Genomic DNA, 23,211 nt, shown 5'->3' with positions numbered 1-23,211 from the left:
AAAAATAAAAAAGATTATTAATCTGCAATGATGTCGCAAGAATCTGAACTAGCGATGAGTGAAAAAAAAATTTTTTGACAAAATGGCGACTGTTTGAAAAAAAAAACGATTTTTTTTACCATTTTTTTGAGTTTCTCGATTTTTTTTAAAAATAGTCAAAATTGAAATTTGGAGATGAGGCTAGTTCCAATTCTTGAGAGGTCTATAAAGAAGATTCTCTGAAAATTTCAAGTGAATCGGTCCAGTAGAACTCGAGAAATCGTGACAAATATATTGAAAAAGTCTGTTCTGAGAAAAACGCGTTTAAAGTTTCGCGTAAAGTTTTTCGCTGTCAAAGTCATGAAATGATATATTATACTTACTTTTATAAAAGACACGTCACCTTGGGTTATTATATTACACTAAATACATACACACATATATATATATATATATATCCTTTATATACATATATATATAAAGGACAAAAGGTTTAACTGAGAAATATAGATTCAGGTAGACGGAGAATCCCTAATGTCGTTTGTTCGACTAGACCCAACCGAACCAGTTTGGAGGCCGGGTCAGTAAAATGTCTATAGCTCCGAAAATAATTTAAATTTTCAAAAATCCTCTCGTAGACATATTCTTAAATAGTTAAACTTTGAAAATATAAAAAAAAAAATCGATTTTTTTGAAATTCTACTCTAGAATACCCCCTTAAGCTAAGTATACATAGTTATAGTTGGATTAGCGAGAGTTTGCGTTTCGGATATTTTCTGTTTTTACCCCCACCATCTAAATTTAATACCTAAGACATTGCGCCTTGATGGTGGGGGTAAAAATCCGAAGCGCAAACTCTCACTAATCCAACTATATATTGAACAAAAAATGTTATCTGGTTAATCACCAATAACCAGTTAGCTAATTCTTTTTATATAGCACTATCCGTAAATAATAAATAGTGGTCAGCTATGAGTTTACAGTGAGAAAGTCATCTTTTGAATTTATAACTGCACTATCTATAAATAATTATTCCGAGCCAACTGAGATGTAATAATGAGTCAGGATTTTATTCTCGTACAGAGCCATCTGTAAATAATACATAATGGCCAGCTATTAGCTTATAGTGAGCTATTTTTTATTTGAAAATAGCGCCATTTATAACCAATTATTTTGAGCCAGCTGTGAGGCAATGGTGAGTCAAGATTTCATTCTTGTACAGCGCCATCTGCAAATAATAAATATTGCCCTCCTCACGAGATATCGATGAGCTAAAAATATTCTTGAAAAAAAATTAACCAACGGTAAGCTCGTTATTAGCTAAATCTGCTAGCTAGTAACGCTGAGCTAGGGACTGGCTTTAAACTCATCTTTATTAGCCAGGATTCTACTCGGAGTAGCCCTCTATCCCCTTTCGATCAAGAAGGTCTTCGTTTTTACCTGAAGGGCGTGCTTTTAAGGATTGTGACAGGGCATTTTTCCTTTAAATGTGTGTCAAAATTATGTGATGAATTCCAATGACCTTGCTTTGATGATTTTCGGCAACTATTTTTATAAATTCATCGATAGTTTTTAAGAATAAAACATATATGACAATTTCTATGTTTTTATTTGACACTCAGTTTTCGTTATCACTTAAATTTCTAAATAATGCAACTTTTTGATCTACTTCATAAATTTTGGGAAATCTACTGTCAACACTGCTGGCTACCGAATGGCATTTTTTGTTTTATTGCACAATGATAGAGGACCAATTATTACAGATTGATTAGTCGTTGAATTTCTGCCAAAGAAGACTAATTTGAGCGGGTAACTACACGGAGAGAAATTTATGGTAACCGTTCCTAGTACGTTTATGAAATATCATCCCATACTGTTATGGTAATGATTACTTGGAATTATGGGATATAGGCCCATACTTTCTGGAAAAAGTTCCCATAACTATGGGAATAATTCCTATAATTATGGTAACAGTTCCCATATCGCATGTGAAAGAATTATGGTAATGATTACCATAATATTATGGTAATCATTCCCATAATACTATAGTAAACGTTATCATAATATTATGGTAAACATTACTATAATATTATGGTAATGGTTACCATAATGTTATGGTAACGGTTACCATAATATTATGGTAACGATTAATATAATATTATAGTAATGATAACTAAAATATATGGGTGCCATTCCTATAATCAACATTTCAAAAAAACCGGTTACCATGCATCATGGAAACCATTCCCATAATATATTGTAATTGTTACCATAAATTTCTCTCCGTGTACTTAGGACAAAATGAAATTCAAAAGAACTAGGTATACACAAAAAAAGGGAGATACCGTTAGGTAAATGAAATAAATTATTTATGTAGAGAGGTGACCAATCTACAACAGTAGTTGAAGTTATACGTTTTCCAGTGGTATGATTCGCAAGTACAGTCGAACTCCATTAACTCGGACCGTTAATCTGTGGAGGAGTTTGTGAATATTTAGAAAAATAGCACGCTTTATTCGGAAATAGATTTTTAATGACTGCAAAAATATACTAGGTTGCATTTACACTGAACATACACTTTACACTGTTTTATTTTTGTACTCGATTACTTCTCTTATGGTAGACATACTTTTTATGAACCATACGGAAAATCATAGTTTTATTTACAGTCGAATCGAATAAATTTTAGTGCCTCTGAAGTACATTGCTTAAAATTAAATGAAATATTAATTGTTCGACAACACTTAATTGGTGATTTCGTTAATGCTTCACCCACTTTAATTACCTGACCTTGTCTTACAGAAAATTTGACATCTTTAGGAGCTTCAAATAAAAGCACTATTGTTGATCCTAATCTGAATTCGCCAAATAGTTCACCCTTAGAAATATTCACAGAATTAAAATCTAACTCTTGCCAATCTTCCTCTTCTTTCCAGTTTTTTCTATTTGTCTTAAGAGTATTATCGCAATACACTCTTACAGAACCTACATTAGTTGCACCAACGGCAGCATACGCCATAAAACCTCCTGCCCAATCACCTAGGTAAACAACTCTCTCGTTGATTTCGAAAAGATTTGGCAACCAATGAACTACTTTTGGATTCACACTGAGCAATTTACCTAAAAAATTCAATATCAAATTTAATAATGTCAATTTAGTTGAAGAAATATTAGCTTTAGTAAAATAATATAATATTAGGAATCCTAAGACTAGTCATTCGACATAGAAGTTCTTTACAATCCCAGTCAAAATAAATTGTAGTGCAGAAATGTGTACTGCCTAATTTATCTGCAGTTGAAAGATACTTTCTGCAGAAATTATCTACAGTTTTATTTTTAAAGGTATGTCAACACCTTTACACAAACACACACATATATATATTAGGGTGATCCAAAATATAACAAACTTTTTTTTTTTTCTTCCAAACAGGTTCAAAAGTTTCATTTAGATAAAAAAAGACGCCTGTAAAAATTAGAGCTCTTAATATTAACATTAAGAGGTTCCTCATCGCACTTTTCTATTTTCCATAAGAATAACATGGGAAAAATTTTTTTTACGTCAACTGATTTTTATAAGTAGCTAACGATGCGTCATAGGAATAATTGGCAGGCATATTTTTGTAGGGAATTGAATGCTCTACAAAAAAAGATTCTTATCATTTTTTGAGGAGTCTATTTGTTCAAAAGTTATTTGAGGTTGAAGTCGAATTCATATTAAATTTTGAGATTTTCTACTTTTCCGGCGAAACTATCAGACTTATTACAAAATATCATTCGACCTTTTTTGTAGACAATTTTATTCCCTAAAAGTTATTTCTAATAAAGTTTTTTCGAATTCCGCATTGTTTTCTAGTTATTTTTATTTTAATAACATGCTCATAAAAAAATAGTCTTCTGATCGATTTTAAGAGCTTGACATTAAAATAAAAATAACTAGAAAACAATGCGGAATTCGAAAAAACTTTATTAGAAATAACTTTTAGGGAATAAAATTGTCTACAAAAAAGGTCGAATGATATTTTGTAATAAGTCTGATAGTTTCGCCGGAAAAGTAGAAAATCTCAAAATTTAATATGAATTCGACTTCAACCTCAAATAACTTTTGAACAAATAGACTCCTCAAAAAATGATAAGAATCTTTTTTTGTAGAGCATTCAATTCCCTACAAAAATATGCCTGCCAATTATTCCTATGACGCATCGTTAGCTACTTATAAAAATCAGTTGACGTAAAAAAAATTTTTCCCATGTTATTCTTATGGAAAATAGAAAAGTGCGATGAGGAACCTCTTAATGTTAATATTAAGAGCTCTAATTTTTACAGGCGTCTTTTTTTATCTAAATGAAACTTTTGAACCTGTTTGGAAGAAAAAAAAAAAAGTTTGTTATATTTTGGATCACCCTAATATATATATATATATATATATATATATATATATATCTGAGGATATGGCCACCCTTTTCGTTACTCCGCGAGCCGTCTATTAGTATGGTAAATTCACTGAGAGAAAAATGCATAGTAGCCTGAACTACGACGTCACAACTATTAAATATTAGTTCTGTAAACTAGTTTTCGTAGTCACTGGTACTACACAGTAGTGCTCAAAACTAATACAAAATAGTAACACCAACTATTCTTTACGAACCATTTTTACCTGGTTATAACAATTATGAAAAAATAGTCTTCGCTACTTAACATGTAATAGTAATAATAACTACATTTCATAGTCGCGTCAACAAATTAAAATAGTATTAGTAACTACTTCGGCTTAGTTAATGTTGAGTAGTTGATATAACTTCGAAAAAAAAGTTATTGCTACTGAAGCTTGAGTAGTACTGACAATAATATTTTTATTATTTGCTTCACTACATGTTAATAGTATCAGTTACAATTTTGACTTAATAAAATACTTTTTCTTTTTAAATATCGAGAAAAATTATTTAAGGAATTATTAATGTCATTATGTAGTTAAGCATCTACTATATGACCACCAAAACAGGTACTTGTCACTCTGTCAATTAACAGAGGAATATCCATGCCAGAATGGTCTTCAAGCATCGTATATAAAAACTCTGAAATACCTATCTAACCAGGGACAGCACAATAAGTTGGCCAACCATCTAGTGGCGAGCACCGAACTACTTCCACTGCTGCTTAGCATCGGTGACTTTCTCCTCTTCAATATACATCTTCTCCCAACAAATTTTTCGGGAGAAGATGTATATTGAAGAGGAGAAAGTCACCGGTGCTAAGCAGCAGTGGAAGTAGTTCGGTGCTCGCCACTAGATGGTTGGCCAACTTATTGTGCTGTCCCTGGTTAGATAGGTATTTCAGAGTTTTTATATACGATGCTTGAAGACCATTCTGGCATGGATATTCCTCTGTTAATTGACAGAGTGACAAGTACCTGTTTTGGTGGTCATATAGTAGATGCTTAACTACATAATGACATTAATAATTCCTTGAATAATTTTTCTCAAAAAAAAAAAAAAGGATAAATAATACTCTCCAGTTAACAAACAAAAAATGGTTTTCGAATCAAAACAAAATTTCGAAAGACAATATATACACAAAATCTGAATGACTATGTTCAATTGGTTGATATTACTTGATATAAATATTAAATTATTACCATATCGCATAGTTTGCGCTCACTATAAATTTTTAATTTAATAGACTCAGCCCAAAGTAGTTAACTTAACTTAAAATAAAGTGTTAAGTTTACATGAATAACATAGTTCTGCTGAGTAGTAATTTTTAATTTAAATTATCCAACTCAGAACAGTCATGTTCACTAGTATCATCGTAGTGTTTTCATAATAGTGTAATCGACTACTTTTTTGTAGTACTGTTTACTATTACACTTTAGTTACAGATACTAACAAACCTATAGCTGAGATGTTTTTTTACTACGTTTTCCTAGTTCCGAAAACCTGTTTTTTCTCTCAGTGATTCAGTAGTGCTTACTTCACGTTCGATATAATTTTATTTAGCAATAATATTATCAAATTGTAGCACTTTAAACTTGAATGAAGGTTACTGGGTTTGCTATAGATTCTGCGTTTGAGCTCAGATCGACTCGGAAATAAAGAAACTCGATATCTTAAGCAATTCTACAGCAACACTAACATTGTTATATAGCACGCATATTTCTACAGATTTCCATAAGTTTAAGAAGAACTTTAAGCAAGACTTAATGACCCTCGCAGATTTGAATCACGGTGGAAACACGGTGGGTTTGTTCCATTTTACCACTGTGATTACGCGGTGGATACACCGTGGAACCACGGTGGTGAAATAGCACAAAGCTACCGTGGAATCACGGTGGATGCACCGCGTAATCACAGTGGAAACACCGTGTATACACAGTGGTCAAGCCACCGTGGAATCATGGTGGATACACCGCGTAATCACAGTGGATACACTGTGTATACCGGGCGGTGAAATGGAACAAACCCACCGTGTAACCACCGTGGATCCACGGTGTTTACACTTCCACGGTGTTTCCACCGTGATTCAAATCTGCGAGGGGAAGTCTTTGGCAAGTATACTTATGAAATCCATCTTGTCAAGTTTTGTTTAAATCTTCCGGAAGAAACTTGCTCAAGGATTTTCCTCAAGTAACTTGCTTAAGGGGATACGCTACCGGACCTCTTTCTCACACTCAGAAAAATAAATGGGACTGTCTTTGTTGCACTCGTTGAGTGAATGAGAATTTTAAAACAATTTTTCTTGGAGACGAATTAGAATTTTTGAAAATACGAAATTTCTAGCGCTCTGGTAAGGTTTTAAAAAACGCTAAAGACTCTCTATTTTAGGTTTCTAGTGTTTGTCCGTAAATTAAATTGAATTGAAAATCGGTTACCGTTACCCCTTAAGACAATGCTACTAGAATATTAGTGGATAATGATAAAAAGATCCAATTATATTTTTGAAGAGCTACAGAGAAAAAATAATGTCGATGAAACCAGTGATTTTTCATGTAATTCAATGTTAAATGTATGAAAATCCAAATTTTACTGATTCTTTATAGCTCTTAAAAAATTAATTGAATCTTTTTCTTACCGTCAATTACTTATATGTTAAATTTCATTAAATTCTGAACGGTCATTCTAAAACCGACAGTACTACTTTAAAGAATCACCACTATCATACTGTTACAATACCTTGAAAATGGCGGCGAATTTTTATTTTCCAGTCAGTCGCACTATGAAATCTATGATAATCTCCAGGTGCCAAGTATACTGTCAACTGATATAATGAATTTTTTGGATTTTTCAAAAGTAACTTTGCCAAATTATCATTATCATCATAAGTAAGTTCTTTCTTTCCCTCATATAATTTTAGTTTCTTTTCACCCAAAAAATTTTGAAGATTATAGGTAACTCCTTTAACTTTTTCCAACTGTGAAGATAAGACGGGTCCTAAGTACAATACTGTTCCATCTGCAGGAGAAACCTGAATATTATTTACTTTAAATATGATGTCACATGGCATATTTTTTTTTATTCGTATCGAACGAAAGAAAATGACTTACGATATTTGTATTTTTAGCAATAGGTCTTGAATTTAGTTTTAGTGACCTTACAAAAAAATCGGCCAAACTGGGAAACAACAGAAGATCACAATCAATTTCATCTAAATTTATATTGAAAAACTGAGCGTACGTATTGTATAAAAACGGACGCAATCTCGGAGGTAGCTCTATTTCTGCTAACCATCCAAACATTCGGCTTGTAACTCTCAAAGGTAACCAATAATAGCACTGCATCTGTTTAATTAATGAATAAAATCGTTAAAATTAATAGCGGGTTTTTAATTAAATGACACCGTGCAATAATATATGGTACGGTGAAGTTCAAATTTTAATGCTTTCTAAAGAAACTAAAAATATAGAGGGTACATAGATATCTTGATTTCATAGAAAAGAGCTAACATTCGTAAAAACAAAAATAGTATATTACACACCTAGGGAAGTAAAGTAAGAAATGTCTCAGATCACATGTAATTGTTGGCCGAGGCGAAGCCGAGGTCAACAAACATGTGATCTGAGGCTTTCTTATTTACTTCCTGAGGAGTGTATACTATTTTTCTCCTCGACGGAGGCGGGAAGCGGCAACTTCGTTTTGCACAGCGGGACGAAAGTTGACGCTTTCCGCCCGGAGGTGAGAAAAATAATATCCTAATTGTAATTTTCACCATGAAATACATCTAAACCTATCGTTTCGGAACTACCAGGCACGCGCCGACTGCTTCAGTATTAATACACAATTAATTCAAGTAAAGGCATATCCGAATAAGTATGCTGAATCGGCCCCACGGCGTTTTCTATCGGCACTTTGGGGATTGATGTGGTACCAAATAAAAAAAATTTAGTCAGAATTTCAGCTCTTAATCTCAAATAGTTTTCGAGTTATTACACTGGAAAAAAGAAATATTTGTCCCAACTAAATCAATTTATTTGTGGCTTTTTTTAAATATTTCTTAATGACAAATAAATATATTTGGTACAACAAAATATGACAGTTAATTCAAATAATTTTATAATTTGACGGAAATATATCGTTTATTTGTGATAAGTAATTTATATATTTGTGGTAAAGATATTAAATTTGTGATATATAACCTAAAATTTGGCGATACTATACATATACTTGAAGCCCTTATTTATTTGTAGCAATTGGATCATTTCTTTACCACAAATAAATCACTTACTTCACGCAATTAAACTACTCAAATATATTATATCTTTCTCACAATTAAATATTTATTTGGCCATATCTAAATATACGATATCTTTGGCTCAAATAAATCTTAGTTGGCTCAATTAAATCTTTTTTTCAGTGTAAAAAAAAAAACCTATTTTTCAATTTTTATATTTTTTTTTTCTATAGTAAAATTCAAAATTAATTAATGGCGATTTTCTTCTAAATACAAACAAGTAAAAGCCATGAAAAAACACTTTTGTTATGATTCCCAAGTTATAAGCTGATTTTTTTACAAAAGAAAGAAAACTATAATCACTTTTTTGACTGCGTTTTCGAAAACATGCAATCACAAAATTCGGTCAGAAGACATCTCTTAAACTCCTCTGTATTCAGGAATTTTTTAGGTTTGATGAAACATTATGAAAAAAAATTAAAAACATATTTTTTTATAATTTTGTCTCTAAACTAATCAATACTATTTTAATAGTAAGCAAATATATAAATAATCGTGTTTTCAACATAAAATAAATATTCTACTACGTCGTTAATGCTGAAATTCTGAAATACGATTAAAAAATATAATATAATCAAATCTTTTTTCATATTTTTCATAGGAAAATTCTGACATAAATATAAGTAATAATTATAGTTAAATTGAATCTGTCAAAAAACAAATTTCATTTGTAAAAATGTACGCCCGATGAAAAAAGATTTTATACAATTGTATAGAATTATATATCAATTATATATGGACTATATATAATTATATATAGACTATATATAATTGGATAGAAAAAATGGGCCGATCCAATTGTATACAATTTGTATAGAAAATTGTATATAATTCTATACAAATTGTATACAATTCTATATAATTATATACAATTCTATACAATTATATATATTGCAATTATATAGAAATGTATATAATTATATAGAATTGTATATAATTTGTATAAAATTGTATATAATTATATAGACTTGTATACAATTTGTGTAGAATCGTATACAATTTCTATACAGTTATATACAATTGGATCGAGCCATTTTTTGTATATAATTTTATACAATTGTATAAAATCTTTTTTCACCGGGCGTCGAGTATATATCTATCGTAGTAAAATTTTTTGTAATCAAAGTAACAGCGGCACACGTGTATACCAAGTATCTTAGCAGCACATGAAAATTTTGATAAATTTTCGTTCAATTTAAGTCAACAATTGATATTTGTTGGTTCCTTGTTCAGTAATATTTAATAAAAAGTTAAAAATTTTTTCAGTGCCTCTTAGGTATAATTTTTATATAACAAAAAAAAAAAAAAATTTTAATTAATACGAATGAACTTGGTGAGTCAGTATTATACTCATTTATGACATGCTTATCTAAGCTGATACTGACTCACCAAGTTCACCCGTATTATTTGTATATTTTATTATTTATTTATAATAAGACCCAACAGCCAGATGGACAATAACAGGGTCACAGTTAGATACAAAAGTATAACAATATCAGGCATCAAGTAACAACATATAATTTATACAAATCTACATGATGCTGATTATTTAACGTAATTACTTTAAATTAATTTAGATTATACATGTAGCGACGACTCTTTAGGATTAGATTGAAACAATTACTGCCTAAGTGGCTACATACCAAAGAGTGCAACGTTGTGAGTGATAATGAGGAGAGATGGAAAAAGGTATTTATGGGGTGAGAGGCGTTTCGTCTAAGTATACGATAGCTGAGACTCCTCAGTTAGGTGTGTCTATCGTATACCCACCTAAGACGCCGAGTTGGAAGTTACATGTTGGAAATGTTGTAAATTGAAACAGTTGTAGGGACGAGGTATTACGAGAGGCGAGTTGTACAATGCCATCTCGCAGAGTGAAGCCGAACCACCACAGGGCTCCCCTTCTTAGAAACAACGTTGAGGTCTTTGGTGTTTTGCATCCGTGGCCGTTACGTAAGCTTCTTTTATGGGAGGATAGTGTGGACCCAACCTGCGAAGGAAAGAACGTACCAGGAGCGAGAATTGTTTTGAGTCCGAGGAGACATCACACAAGTGGGCGTCTTTGTCTCAGTTTTTGGGCGTACTAGTCGTACTTCGATCTGTAAAGAGAGGGACGTGCCAAATGTGGATGTGGAGGACGTCAGATGCATGGTAGGGTATCACGTCTCGGGGTCACCAAATGTAGCGACTTAGGCAGTGATTGTTTCAATCTAATTCTAAAGACTTCCTGGTCAACTTCGAAAGAAAGTTTTCGACGCGCTGCACTCGTTGGCACACCCTGGTACCAGAGCATCTCAGAAACTGGTGAGCAAGCGCTACGTTTGGCCATCAATCCAGAAAGATTGCCGAGAATGGGCCAAAGCTTGTATAAATTGTCAGCGAAACAAGATCCATCATCACGTGTCTTCATCTCTCGCTCGTTTTGAATTGCCGACACAACGTTTTGAGCATATCCACATCGATATAGTCTCTCTACCAGTATCTCGCGGCTACAACAAGTGCCTAACGATCGTCGACAGATTTACCCGATTTCCAGAAGACGTAGCACTTAAAAACGGAGACACAAATACTGTCGCACTCGTGCTGTTTAGAGAATGGATCTCAAAATACGGTGTACCAACTAGAATAACGTCCGATCAAGGAGGAAAATTCAGATCATCGTCGTTTTAATCTCTGAACAAATTATTTGGCATCACCCATCTTTTAACGACGCCTAAGAAGTAGTAGGAACGCCTACACCGGCAACTCAAGGCCGCACTGTTGTGTCATGACAGCACTTGGTATGACGCGCTACCCGTTGTCTTACTTGGTCTACGAGCAGCCTGGAAAGAGGACATATAAGCTATCCCAGCCGAAATTGTATACGGTGAGCCGATTCGTTTAGCAGGTGGACTACTAGTTCCGTCAAATAAACACGCAAATGCTGAAAGCGTTTGACGTGATTTATAATCATACTTCAATAACTTGGCACCGGCCGAAACCTCGCGTCATGGAGAGCGTTCTGTTTCCTGTTTCAGAGAACTCAACACTTGTTCCCACGTAGTAGTGCGAGTCAGACAAATTGGACCATCTTTCTCAGCTCCATATGAGGTTCCGTACGAAGTCGTCGCGCGACACGATAAATATTTTATCGTAAGCTAGGGATGGCAAAATCGATTCCAATTCTAATCGAGAATCGACTTTTCTTTTAAAAAAATCGATTTCTTAGAATATGACAGTAATATGTGGGGCATTCCACCCCAATCAGCGAGGTCTTGGACCCGATCATTGTTTATTCACTCGATTTCTTTACATGTTACACTCTTTGTTGAAAAACACATCCACGATTTATTTCGAATTCTTATAGTGCTCTTTCGAAAAATTATGAATTTTTGAAAATTCTGGATAAAAAACATTTGAATGTTGCTACATGATAATTTTCACTTAAAAATCGATTAAAATCGAATTTTTGTGTCGATTAATCGATTTCAAGAATCGAAATGAACAGACTCGAAGTGGGAATCGGAAATCGATTCTTTGATAGATCTTTCCATCCCTATCGTAAACTACAAACGCACAAATACTGCAATTTCTATTGACAGACTGAAACCTGTCTATTTCGTAGTCGACGACGTATAAAAATATTATTTTTTTACAATTTAAACTCGTTTAAATTCTTTTTCTTTTTTTATTATTTATTGTATTCTCTCTAGCTAGTACTTTCCTCAAAACGTAGCACACATGCTCAAATTAGTTTTTTATTATTTTTGTTTTGCATTGTAAATATCTCTTATTATTTTTCATTTGTACATAAGCATCATATTTTTTTTTTTAAGAGGGGAAGTACTGTAGCGACTACATCACTACACGGAAAGAACGAGATTGGACTGGGTACAATGTCGGATTGTACTGAGTCCCATCTGGTGTGAAAAAAATTTACACATTGGACCTGCTACAATCTACATTGTAGTGGCTACAATGTACATTTAACTCAGTCCAATCTGAGATTGTATTCAGTTCCATCCAAGATGGGACTGCGTAACATGGGACTGAGTCGAATCCCGCGTGGTGGTGGCTACGATCTTACATTGTAGTCAGTCCAATCTATAGGATGGTAACCAGTTCTATGTTACCGATGGGACCTATTTAAATCTAACATTTATTCAGTTGCCATGCTACATTTAACTGACTACAATGTAGGATGGCACTCAGTACCATCTCACATTTATAAATTTAATGCCGTTAAAGGTTACTTTATTTGAATTTACATAGTTTTATTTTTCAGTGCAGTACAAGTGTTCATGTTCATTTGCATATTTTCATCTTTTTTAATTTATATGTGTTTATTATTAGAGTAAATTATTTTCAATTTTTATTCTTTTAATTTTTAAAAGGTAAGTTGCTAAAAGTATCGAATTTTAAACAATTTAATAACGTTTTACATTATCTCAAACACTTTGTCTTCAAACTAACCATTCTTTTTTTTTATTTATTTAATTTATTTTGTATGACCCTTAAAATAATTAATGATACTGAAGTTAGCCGACGTCTAATAGTTTTTGGATTTTTATTTAAGCGAGAAATTATAAAAGAAAAAATATTTCCAAAAATTGCACTTATAGTCTTTTAAATTTTCTACATGTGCATATTTTTATTTTTTTATTTTTTTTATTCAAATTTAATTGTTCAAAAAAAATCAAAAAATTTTTAATTGTCTGCTAAATTCAGGATCGTAAATAATTAAGCATATTTTAAATATTAAAAAAGGTTATGCACAATAAAAGTTTAAAACTTTCTCAATTTTTATTTACTAAGTATAGTTTGAATTTTTATGAATTTAATATATTAAATTCGATACTTTTAGCGACTTACCTTTTAAAAATTAAAAGAATAAAAATTGAAAATAATTTACTCTAATAATAAACATATATAAATTAAAAAAGATGAAAATATGCAAATGAACATGAACACTTGTACTGCACTAAAAAATAAAACTATGTAAATTCAAATAAAGTAACCTTCAACGGCATTAAATTTATAAATCTAAGATGGTACTGAGTCCCATCCTACATTGTAGTCAGTTAAATGTAGCATGGTAACTGAATAAATGTTAGATTTAAATAGGTCCCATCGGTAACATAGAACTGGTTACCATCCTATAGATTGGACTGACTACAATGTAAGATCGTAGCCACCACCACGCGGGATTCGACTCAGTCCCATGTTACGCAGCCCCATCTTGGATGGAACTGAGTACAATCTCAGATTGGACTGAGTTAAATGTATATTGTAGCCACTACAATGTAGATTGTAGCAGTTCCAATGTGTAAATTTTTTTCACACCAGATGGGACTCAGTACAATCCGACATTGTACCCAGTCCAATCTCGTTCTTTCCGTGTACTTATATTATTAAAATTCATAATTTCGGATAAGTCCGTCGATCATCGATCATCATCGATCGCCAAATATTTTCCCCCACGCGGATATAATATTCGGTAGCAACAGTTAGGGAAGAGAATTTACCGGTGAAATAAATATTTTACTTATTTTACCAATTTTCAGCAGGTTATTTACCGGATAAATAACCAAGGTAGTTAATTTTGTTCCGTGGGTGGCGTTGATGTGCGATTGAAGATGTGTACAATGTAGACTAAAAATTATTAGCAATTATCTATTATCTTTCAATATTATTGAGTTAATAAATAAATAGTTAAAAATGATAAAAGTGAAACATTGATCAAGGTTATTCGCGGATCTTGTCAAATGCAGCTTTAGTATTGAAATACGACCTTCTGTAGAGTTCTGTTATAACGAAGTAGGTTGAACAGAAGAATTTGAGATTCATCGACCCAGGTTCGAATCTGCGGCATGCAATTTATTATTTTTTTTATTTTACTGAAGTTAGCGGACATTTTTAATTTTTTTTTATTTGTTTTCAATAATTAAATTAGAACAAAAAACATTTTTTTAAAATTGCACTTAAAGTTTATCAAGTTTTTTAAAAATAAAATTTATTTTTTATCTTTTTGTAATAATTTTTTCAATAAACAAAAATTCAGTATGCCATATTGCTTTTAAAACTTAGTATACTAAACTATATACACATTCGATGCAAGTAGATATTTATCATTCAAATAAATATTCTACCGGTTAAATAGCCAAATAACTTACCGGTTAATAACCGGATATTTGTCCACTCGAATCACTAGCAACAGTACACAGTAGACAGTACACACACGTATAATAGAGAAATACTCGGCAACTAGCTAAACACTCATCTAAGTTTTTATTGATCAAAGCAAAAAAGTCCGTTTTGGCTTTGACAATCAATAACTCGAGACATATTGGTCGTACAGCAAATGGAAGTAGGGTTTTGAAAACCGCAAAACATTCTCTGTAAGACACAATTAGTGGCTTTTGATGGAAAAAAATTTTTGAAGCGATAATGATGATTAAAAAACAGATAAAAATTCGCATATTCAAGGATATTCGGAAATCTTGGTATAACTTTGGATATAACGAATGAACAAAGCATACCGTCGGTTTTTTTTAACCTCAAAATGTCCTGAATAAACCCTGAAAATTTCAAAGCGCTGCGATTTTTCTTTCTTAGTGTTTGTAACCGTGCAGCAAGCTTAAGACGTGAGAGTGTGGCACTCTCGCTTCAATTTATTTTCTCTTTCTCTCTCTCTTCTTGCTCTGAGAGTCAAGTGCAGCAGTCTAGTCTCTGCGTTAGAATTTGGGGGATGATTTCGCGCAACATGGGACCGCAAATTAGTCTCTGCGCATAATTAGGTGGGGTCAACAGAGGTTGGTGGCCCAGAGAACTGACCCGAGATGGACACTTGAGTTCGGTCAGCGAAAACGCACCGACGCATAATTATTTCTGCTCAAGTAATTATTAGAACTTGTCTTTGATATATTAAACTAAATTTATTCAACTAATTAGAAGTGATACGAAAACCTTCCGCTTGAGTCTTTCATAATTTATTTGAATTAAAAGTTAACTTGTTAATTGAGATACGTGGTGTTGCTTTAATACACCAAATTTAATATTACACCTAAAGTTCGTTTCTCTGATCAATTAAATAAAACCAAAGTGTATAAAGTGAGTGGTGTGGTTTACCTTCGTGTGCGACAATCTGCCGACGCGGATCCCAGGAGCCCGAGAAACCTATTGGACACCAACATCACCGGGACCAAGCCGAGAAGAATCGCCAACCATTATCGTCAGTAAGCAGACCAAGATTCTGATAAGTTTAAACAAATTTTATATAGATCTACGCATCATAATTCCTTTTCTCTCTCTTCAACGCGATCGAATATTTTCCGTCACTAAATTTTGCTCCCGCTCACAACGAATAAATCCACACGTCCCGAATCTATTAATTACTCGCTAGACGTCTTATGAATAAATAAATTTACTATAAATTTAAGTAACAAAGGAGAGACTGTATATATGGGATTTGGTTAAATAAAATTTATAAATTTAATTTCTATTAAGCATTCAACCTTAATTATCACCAGAGTCCTTTATTTAAGCTTATCTCAGTCGCGTGTCCGGCTCAGGACGAGTACCTACTTCCTGAGATCATCTCCCGTCTTTTGGAACCAGATTTTAAAATAAAATAAGTATAATTAATAATAGTAAATTTAAGTAAATCAGTAATTTCGGGAAATTTATCTAACTGTGGTTCTTGGCTATCTGGACACGCAGTAGCCAGGGCCCACCGTTATATGTTCCGAAGCTTTAATTTTATCGATTTTACCCAAAATCGCATAATGAGTGATTCTTTGATTTTCCATTATTTCTTCAATGTTAAAAAGTTTTTTTTAGCGACAAGCTTTATTTCTGCAATCAAAAACAGTAATTATTAAAAAAAATTGAAAAAAATTTTTTTTTTTCAAGAAAATTGATTTTTTCGAATTTTTTTTTTCGATATTTTTCTTCCTTATCATTTTCGAAACGATTTCTAAAAAATAGGAATGATAGGGTTGAGTAGGAGCGAGCTGTTAAAAGTGAACTCGATTCACTTCGTATTAATAATACTTGGACATTGGTACCACGACCTAAAGATAAAAATATTGTAGACTGTAAGTGGATATTTACAATTAAAAATGATGAGTTTGGAAATCCACATAAATGTAAAGCTCGATTAGTTGCTAGAGGTTTTAGTCAAAGAATATATGGTAGACTATGATGAAACTTTTGCGCAAGTTGCTAGAATTGCTAGTTTTAGATTCATAGTTGCATTTGTCAATCAGAATAATCTGTTACTGCATCATATGGATGTGAAGACAGCTTTTTTGAATGGCAAATTAAAAAGCAGAAATTTAAATGGAAATACCAGAAGGAGTCAATAAAAATCAGGTGCGCAGATTGAACAAAGCTCTGTATGGTTTAAAGCAGGCTGCACGCTACTGGTTTGAAGCATTTGAATCTACATTAAAAGAATTAAAATTTCAAAATTCTCCGGTAGATCGTTGTATTTATATTTTAGATCCAGGAGATGTCTTAAAAAACATTTATGTAGTATCATATGTTGATGATCTTTTTGTAGCAACTGCAGATATGAATACTATGAATAGTTTTAAAGAGTATTTGATGAATGAAATTCAGATGGTCGATTTAAAAGAAATTAAATTATTTTTAGGCATAAAAGTTACAAGAACAGATAATGAAATAACATTAGATCAAAATGCATACATCAATTCAGTCTTAAATAAATTTAATATGCATGATTGTAAGTATGTAACTACACCACTAGAAATTAAAATTAACTATGAAGGTTTAAATTCAGATGAAAATTATGATGCCCCATGTAGAAGTGTTATTGGTTGTATAATGTACTTAATGGTTTGTACACGACCAGATTTAAGCATATCAGTGAATATCGTAAGTAGATATATGAATAAAAACAATAAAACACTGTGGCAGTATCTGAAAAGAGTATTAAGATATTTAAAGGGTTCTAGTAATATTAGATTAACATATACTCGTAATAATTATAAAGAAATAATCAGCGGTTATGTAGACGCAGATTGGAAAAGTGATAACAATGATAGAAAAAGAAATCAACCGATTATTTATTTGTTATTCGATCATTGTACTGTTTGCTGGGCATCTAAACGACAGGCATCTGTGGCACGTTCAACATCAGAAGCTGAATATATGGCTCTGTATAAAGCTGCACGACAGGCACTGTGGTTGCGATCTTTAGCGTAAAGTATAAAGATAGTTATATCAGGGCCAGTAGTAATTTATGAAGATAACAATGGTTGCACTAGTATCGCAAACAATCTATCAAGTCATAAAAGATCAAAAAATATCGATATAAAACATCATTTCTCTCGCGATAAAGTAGAGCAAGGTTTATTGAAACTAGTCTATATGTCTACAGATCAACAGATTGCTGACACACTGACCAATTCTTTGACTGGACCAAAATTTGTGGAATTCAGAACACAAATGGATTTGAAATAATTTTAAAGAATATATTTATGTTGCATATATTGTATGTATATTAGGGTGGTCCTTATTTTGGACATTTTCGAATTTTTATGCTCCCAGAGGCTTATGTGGTTCGAAATAAATAAAAAAAAATATCCTCAAAAAACCCGTGCCGCACAGCGATGTAAGTTTCCTATTTAAATAACACGGGGTTTTTGGCATTGAACAATTAATTTTTTATTCCGGCTAAAGTAATTGTTCGAAAAATTTGAAACTCTGTAGACTTTATCCTTATATGAGCAGCTGCTCCTCAGAATTTTTACAGATTTTCAGCTACTATAATTTTGGGGGTACAGCATGATAAAAAAATCTGTCTATCGGTTGACCCTGCGGGCCAGCCCCAAAATTTCCCGCTGTTTTCGAGCTCCTTGAGCTCGAAAACATTGTTGTGAATACATTTTCGAGCTCGAAAATACTTTTGTGTGCCATTGTTTTCGAAAAAAACCGTTTTCAGCATATCTTTCTTCCACGATATCTCACGAACGAATTGACCGATTTGGATGGTTGAGGCGGCAATCGACGTGCTTTATTGAGTTCTAGAGCTGATTAGATTTTGAAGTCGATCGTTCAAGTCGTATCTGAGAAATCAATAACACACACACACACACACACACACACACACACACACACACACACACACACACACACACACACACACACACACACACACACACACACACACACACACACACACACACACACACACACACACTCGGACATCATTCTGAAAATAGTCAGAATAGCTTTCCTAAGACCTCAAAACGTCGACATCTGATAAAAGTTCGATTTTCGCAAATCGGGGTGAAAACAATAACTTCCCAATTTTCCGAATACCGTCGATTTTCTTAGCGGGAAGTTAAAAAAAGAAAAAATAGTATATTACACACCCAGGGAAGTAAAGTAAGAAATGTCTCAGATCACATGTAATTGTTGGCCGAGGCGAAGCCGAGGTCAACAAACATGTGATCTGAGGCTTTCTTATTTACTTCCCGAGGAGTGTATACTATTTTTCTCCTCGACGGAGGCGGAAAGCGGCAACTTCGTTTTGCACAGCGGGACGAAAGTTGACGCTTTCCGCCCGGAGGTGAGAAAAAAATTTTTATTTTTATCTAAAATTTTTTTTAAATAACATCAAATCACTCTGCATCCTTATCAGAAGTTCTTACTGTTTTTCATTCTTGCACCCAAGTGGGTGAATGGCATATCTTTGTTGCACTCATACAGTAATCGGGAGCTTTGGACGAGTTTTTCTTATGAACAAACGAATATTTTCAAAAAATTAAAGCGCACTTCGCTAAATAAGACAATAGTGCGTTAATGTGCAGTAGAGTGTATCTTAAAAGGATTTTTCGAATTTATTACGATCACCTCTCAAAATAGTTTCAATTACAACAGAAAAAATTTCCTTAAAGTTTAAGCTCTTAATTCTAACGGGAAGAGTTACCGCAAAATTTTTTTTTGTGATTTTTTCAAGAAATGTTTTTGTTTATGTTATTTGACTTTGTCTTTTTCAAAAATACATAATGCATTCAATTGATATCTGAGATCTGTATATCTATGCCACTAATCATATTATGCCTTAGTTTAACATTTAATAAATATTATCAATAAATCGAATTTCTTTCAATATTTGCTTAAATAAGTTGGTCACCTTTAAGTTTATTATTTGTTTTAAGCAATAAATAATAAACAAAAGGTTAATAGTTTTGTGAATTATAATATCGAAATAATTATTTATTTACAATTTTCTAATTATAATAAATTATTAATAAAATAGATCTTTTTTATAAATAAATATAATGAACTTAAAAAATCACAAAAAAAAATTTGCGGCACGTGGTCCCGTTGGAATTAAGAGCTCAAACTTTAAGGGAATTTTTTTCTGTCGTAATTGAAATTGAATTCAAAAAATCCTTTTAAGGAACACTTTACTGCACACTAATGCAAAGTTCCTGATTACTGTATTAGTGCAACAAAGATATACCGTTCACCCACTTAGGTGCGAAAATGAAAAAGAGTAAGAACTTCTGATAAGGATGCAGACTGGTTCGATATGCTATTTAAAAAAAATTTTAGATAGAAATAAAAAAAATAATTTTTATCTTTTTTTTATCATGCTGTACCCCTAAAATTATAGTAGCTGAAAATCTGTAAAAATTTTGAGGAGTAGCTGCTAATATAAGCATAAAGTCTACAGACTATCAAATTTTTCGAACAATTACTTTAGCCGGAATGAAAAATTAATCGTTCAATGCCAAAAACCCAGTGTTATTTAAATGGGAAACTTACATAGCTGTGCGGCACGGGTTAAAATTGAGATAGAGATCTGAAACTTTGAGGATATTTTTTTTTATTTATTTCGAACCACATAAGCCTCTGGGAGCATAAAAATTCGAAAATGTCCAAAATAAGGACCACTCTAATGTATTTATATTATAGACTGTATAATTGAAATATTTAAGATAAATGGTCGGATTAGGTTTTCCTGGGTTTTCCTAATCACTTTGCAAATTAGTTGGGCCATAATGTTCGCACCCCCAGATTGCGTGAAAGGATATGTCTTTACAATTTTAATCTTAGAAGTTAATTGATATAATAAGTTTATCGTAAAGGTATCATATATAATTAGTATTATGATTATGTAAGCTAATTTAATTTTAATTTTTTTATTTAAAGATTAATTTTTGAGGGGGCGTGTTGGATTCTCTGTACAAAAATGAATCTTTATTCTTATATATACTTTATTTAATTATTTCTCTTTACTAAATATTCTGTTCGAAATATTATTTCGAACAGTGTCGCATTTAAGTCATAATACTTATATTTAAGTTCAAAATATGTATATGTTTACTTAAGGAAAGAAAGCTAGCATGGATCAAATTTTATGACCTTAGGTACTTGGGTCGACGAGAGATTGAGGCCCATGTTCCAAGTAAATGCAAGGCAATATGTTTTTCTTCATTTGCACTCATATATATATATTTTGAACTTAGAGATTGTTGTTATACAAAAAGAGGAGAGGTTGTTGGACCTCAGTGTTAAATAATATTAAAAGAATAAGTTAGTCTAAGCTAAATCTCTTACGAGTGAAGACATACCAAGATATACAAAGATATAATATTCATTTGTTTAATAAATTGATTTGTTTCATTCACGATTACCATACCTAAATTCCCAACATGAAATAAAAAAAAAATGGAAAACAATGATTAAAAATAAAATGAGCGATTGAGGGGTGCACTTTTGGATTTTTTAAATTTTTTAGCAATTTTTCGAAAAACCGTAAATCGTTCCCTGGTGATTTTGATCTACAATAAATCACGGTGAATTACTGAGAGCTCCCTGCGATTTACTGTAATCTCCGTGATTTATTACTTTCATTATTACTACTAGTATATTACTGTTACTAGTCGAAGAAATGTAATCTCTCTTCAAAAAATTGACGTGCCAGGTCAGATAAATAATTTTTTGGACTATGCAAGGTCAATTTCAAAAGAAAATTATTCTTGGAGACATTGATAATAAATATTAATAAGACTATAATAAGTGAAAATAGTAAACTAATGCGGTTGAACGACGGGCATAAGAAATTCAATAGGTTTTAGAAGAGGTAGCATATTAGTGCGACCACACTACAAAATAATAATTGTTGTAATATGCAAAAAATATTGATGTTGAAAAACCGCTGCTTTGTTTTAAGCAATATTGTAACTCCTGCCATGCTAAAATTTTGTGAAAAATTCTGTCATGTTTCCTCATTTAAAACCTATCGCAATTGATTAAATATTTTTCAATAGAAAACTAGAAAACATTATTATCATAAACCCTTTCAGAACATATCTAGGACTGTTAGATGAATTTATTGAACTTAATACTTTAATAAATTTTTCTAATCGTCCATTCGAAAGTTAAGATAGTCATTTATAGAATATCATACTATTAAATCATTGGCTGGATCAGTCATCACATTAAAACCAGCAAAATTTCCTTGCCTCTTAGCACGATTCCACTGCCAAATGGTAACAACTGATATCCCTATTCCGATAGGCACAAAAATCTTCCAGTTTTTTGCAATTTTCATCGATTTATCAGATTTTCTACTGAAAGTAGAATTTCTAGTGTTATCTGAATAACCGCATTGAACAGGAATCAACCTAAACAATCAAATTACATTGACTTGATGATAAGTTTATTCGATGTTTCTACATAAAAATTTAACTCTTTTACATCTTAAGTAATTATCACCTTATATGTCGAGAGAATTTTGAAAATTTGAAAAATGACATTTAGTAACAAGATAATTTTGTTCAACAAATAAAAATCACTCTTACTAGAAAGCTCTATCTCACAACCCCCAAAGTTATCTATTGTCATACACAACAACACAACAATTTCATAACAATGACCCTGATATCGACATTATAGGTCCTTAAGAGGGGACGGGGACACTGCTGACAAATATGGCGGCTGCCTCAAGGTTTCAGTTGGCACCATTATAATTGCATAAAGGAGTTCACACACAGTACAGGAATATCAAGTGCTGTTGTTGGGCGGTGAATCAGTGAATAACATAAATAGTGACCCTAATAGCCACCTTGTTATGTCCTGGGAGGTTATTAGGATCGGAGCAGACGCCACCTCCTGGACAGTGGGCAGTTCGTTGTCACGCGGGACCAATTTTGAATTTGAAAACAGTGATAAATTTATTGTTGACTATGATGATGATGATGATTATGATTATTATTTAATGAAATAATGAAATTATGGATAAGGATAGATGTAATTGATAAAATAACTTTTATCCGAAGACTGAGTTTTATTATAAAGTGTAGATTAGATTTGATCAGTAATAACAGTTGTGCTCTTCAATAGTTCTCGGAGAGAAGTGAAGTTACATCAGCCGGCAGAGAGATCTCTGACTCTTCACTCTTCGACTTCTCCCACCATTCTCATACTTACACACATACTTGTGCTACATATGTACTTATACATATCAACGTTCTTTCTAGTTATATACTT

The 23,211-nt window shown here is 32.3% G+C and overlaps 1 protein-coding gene across 1 annotated transcript; it reads right to left on the bottom strand.

Moving 5' to 3' along the window:
• Positions 1-892: 892 nt before the first annotated feature.
• On the bottom strand, positions 893-22,634 carry LOC130663497 (uncharacterized). Its single transcript, XM_057462749.1, has 5 exons — positions 22,438-22,634; positions 22,130-22,346; positions 7,517-7,750; positions 7,146-7,437; positions 893-3,099 (listed from the first exon to the last, which is right to left on the bottom strand). Exons 1-5 carry the CDS (start codon positions 22,476-22,478, stop codon positions 2,639-2,641), a joined length of 1,245 nt encoding a protein of 414 aa, XP_057318732.1. The 5' UTR covers positions 22,479-22,634; the 3' UTR covers positions 893-2,638.
• Positions 22,635-23,211: the final 577 nt, after the last annotated feature.

Source organism: Microplitis mediator, chromosome 2, assembly GCF_029852145.1.
Source record: "Microplitis mediator isolate UGA2020A chromosome 2, iyMicMedi2.1, whole genome shotgun sequence".
In the NCBI taxonomy this organism is placed as follows: domain Eukaryota; kingdom Metazoa; phylum Arthropoda; class Insecta; order Hymenoptera; family Braconidae; genus Microplitis; species Microplitis mediator.
Note: the sequence above shows the minus strand (reverse complement) of the source record. Positions and strands in the feature narration are given on the sequence as shown.

Bases quoted from the DNA above. Each gene is read 5' to 3' on its own strand.
- LOC130663497 (XM_057462749.1), bottom strand. From the start codon at position 22,478: ATGTCATTTTTCAAATTTTCAAAATTCTCTCGACATATAAG. The intron at 22,347-22,437 runs GTGATAATTACT...TTGATTGTTTAG, and splicing joins AAATTCTCTCGACATATAAG to GTTGATTCCTGTTCAATGCG. The intron at 3,100-7,145 runs GTATTGTAACAG...TGAATTTTTTAG, and splicing joins AATTCGCCGCCATTTTCAAG to GTAAATTGCTCAGTGTGAAT.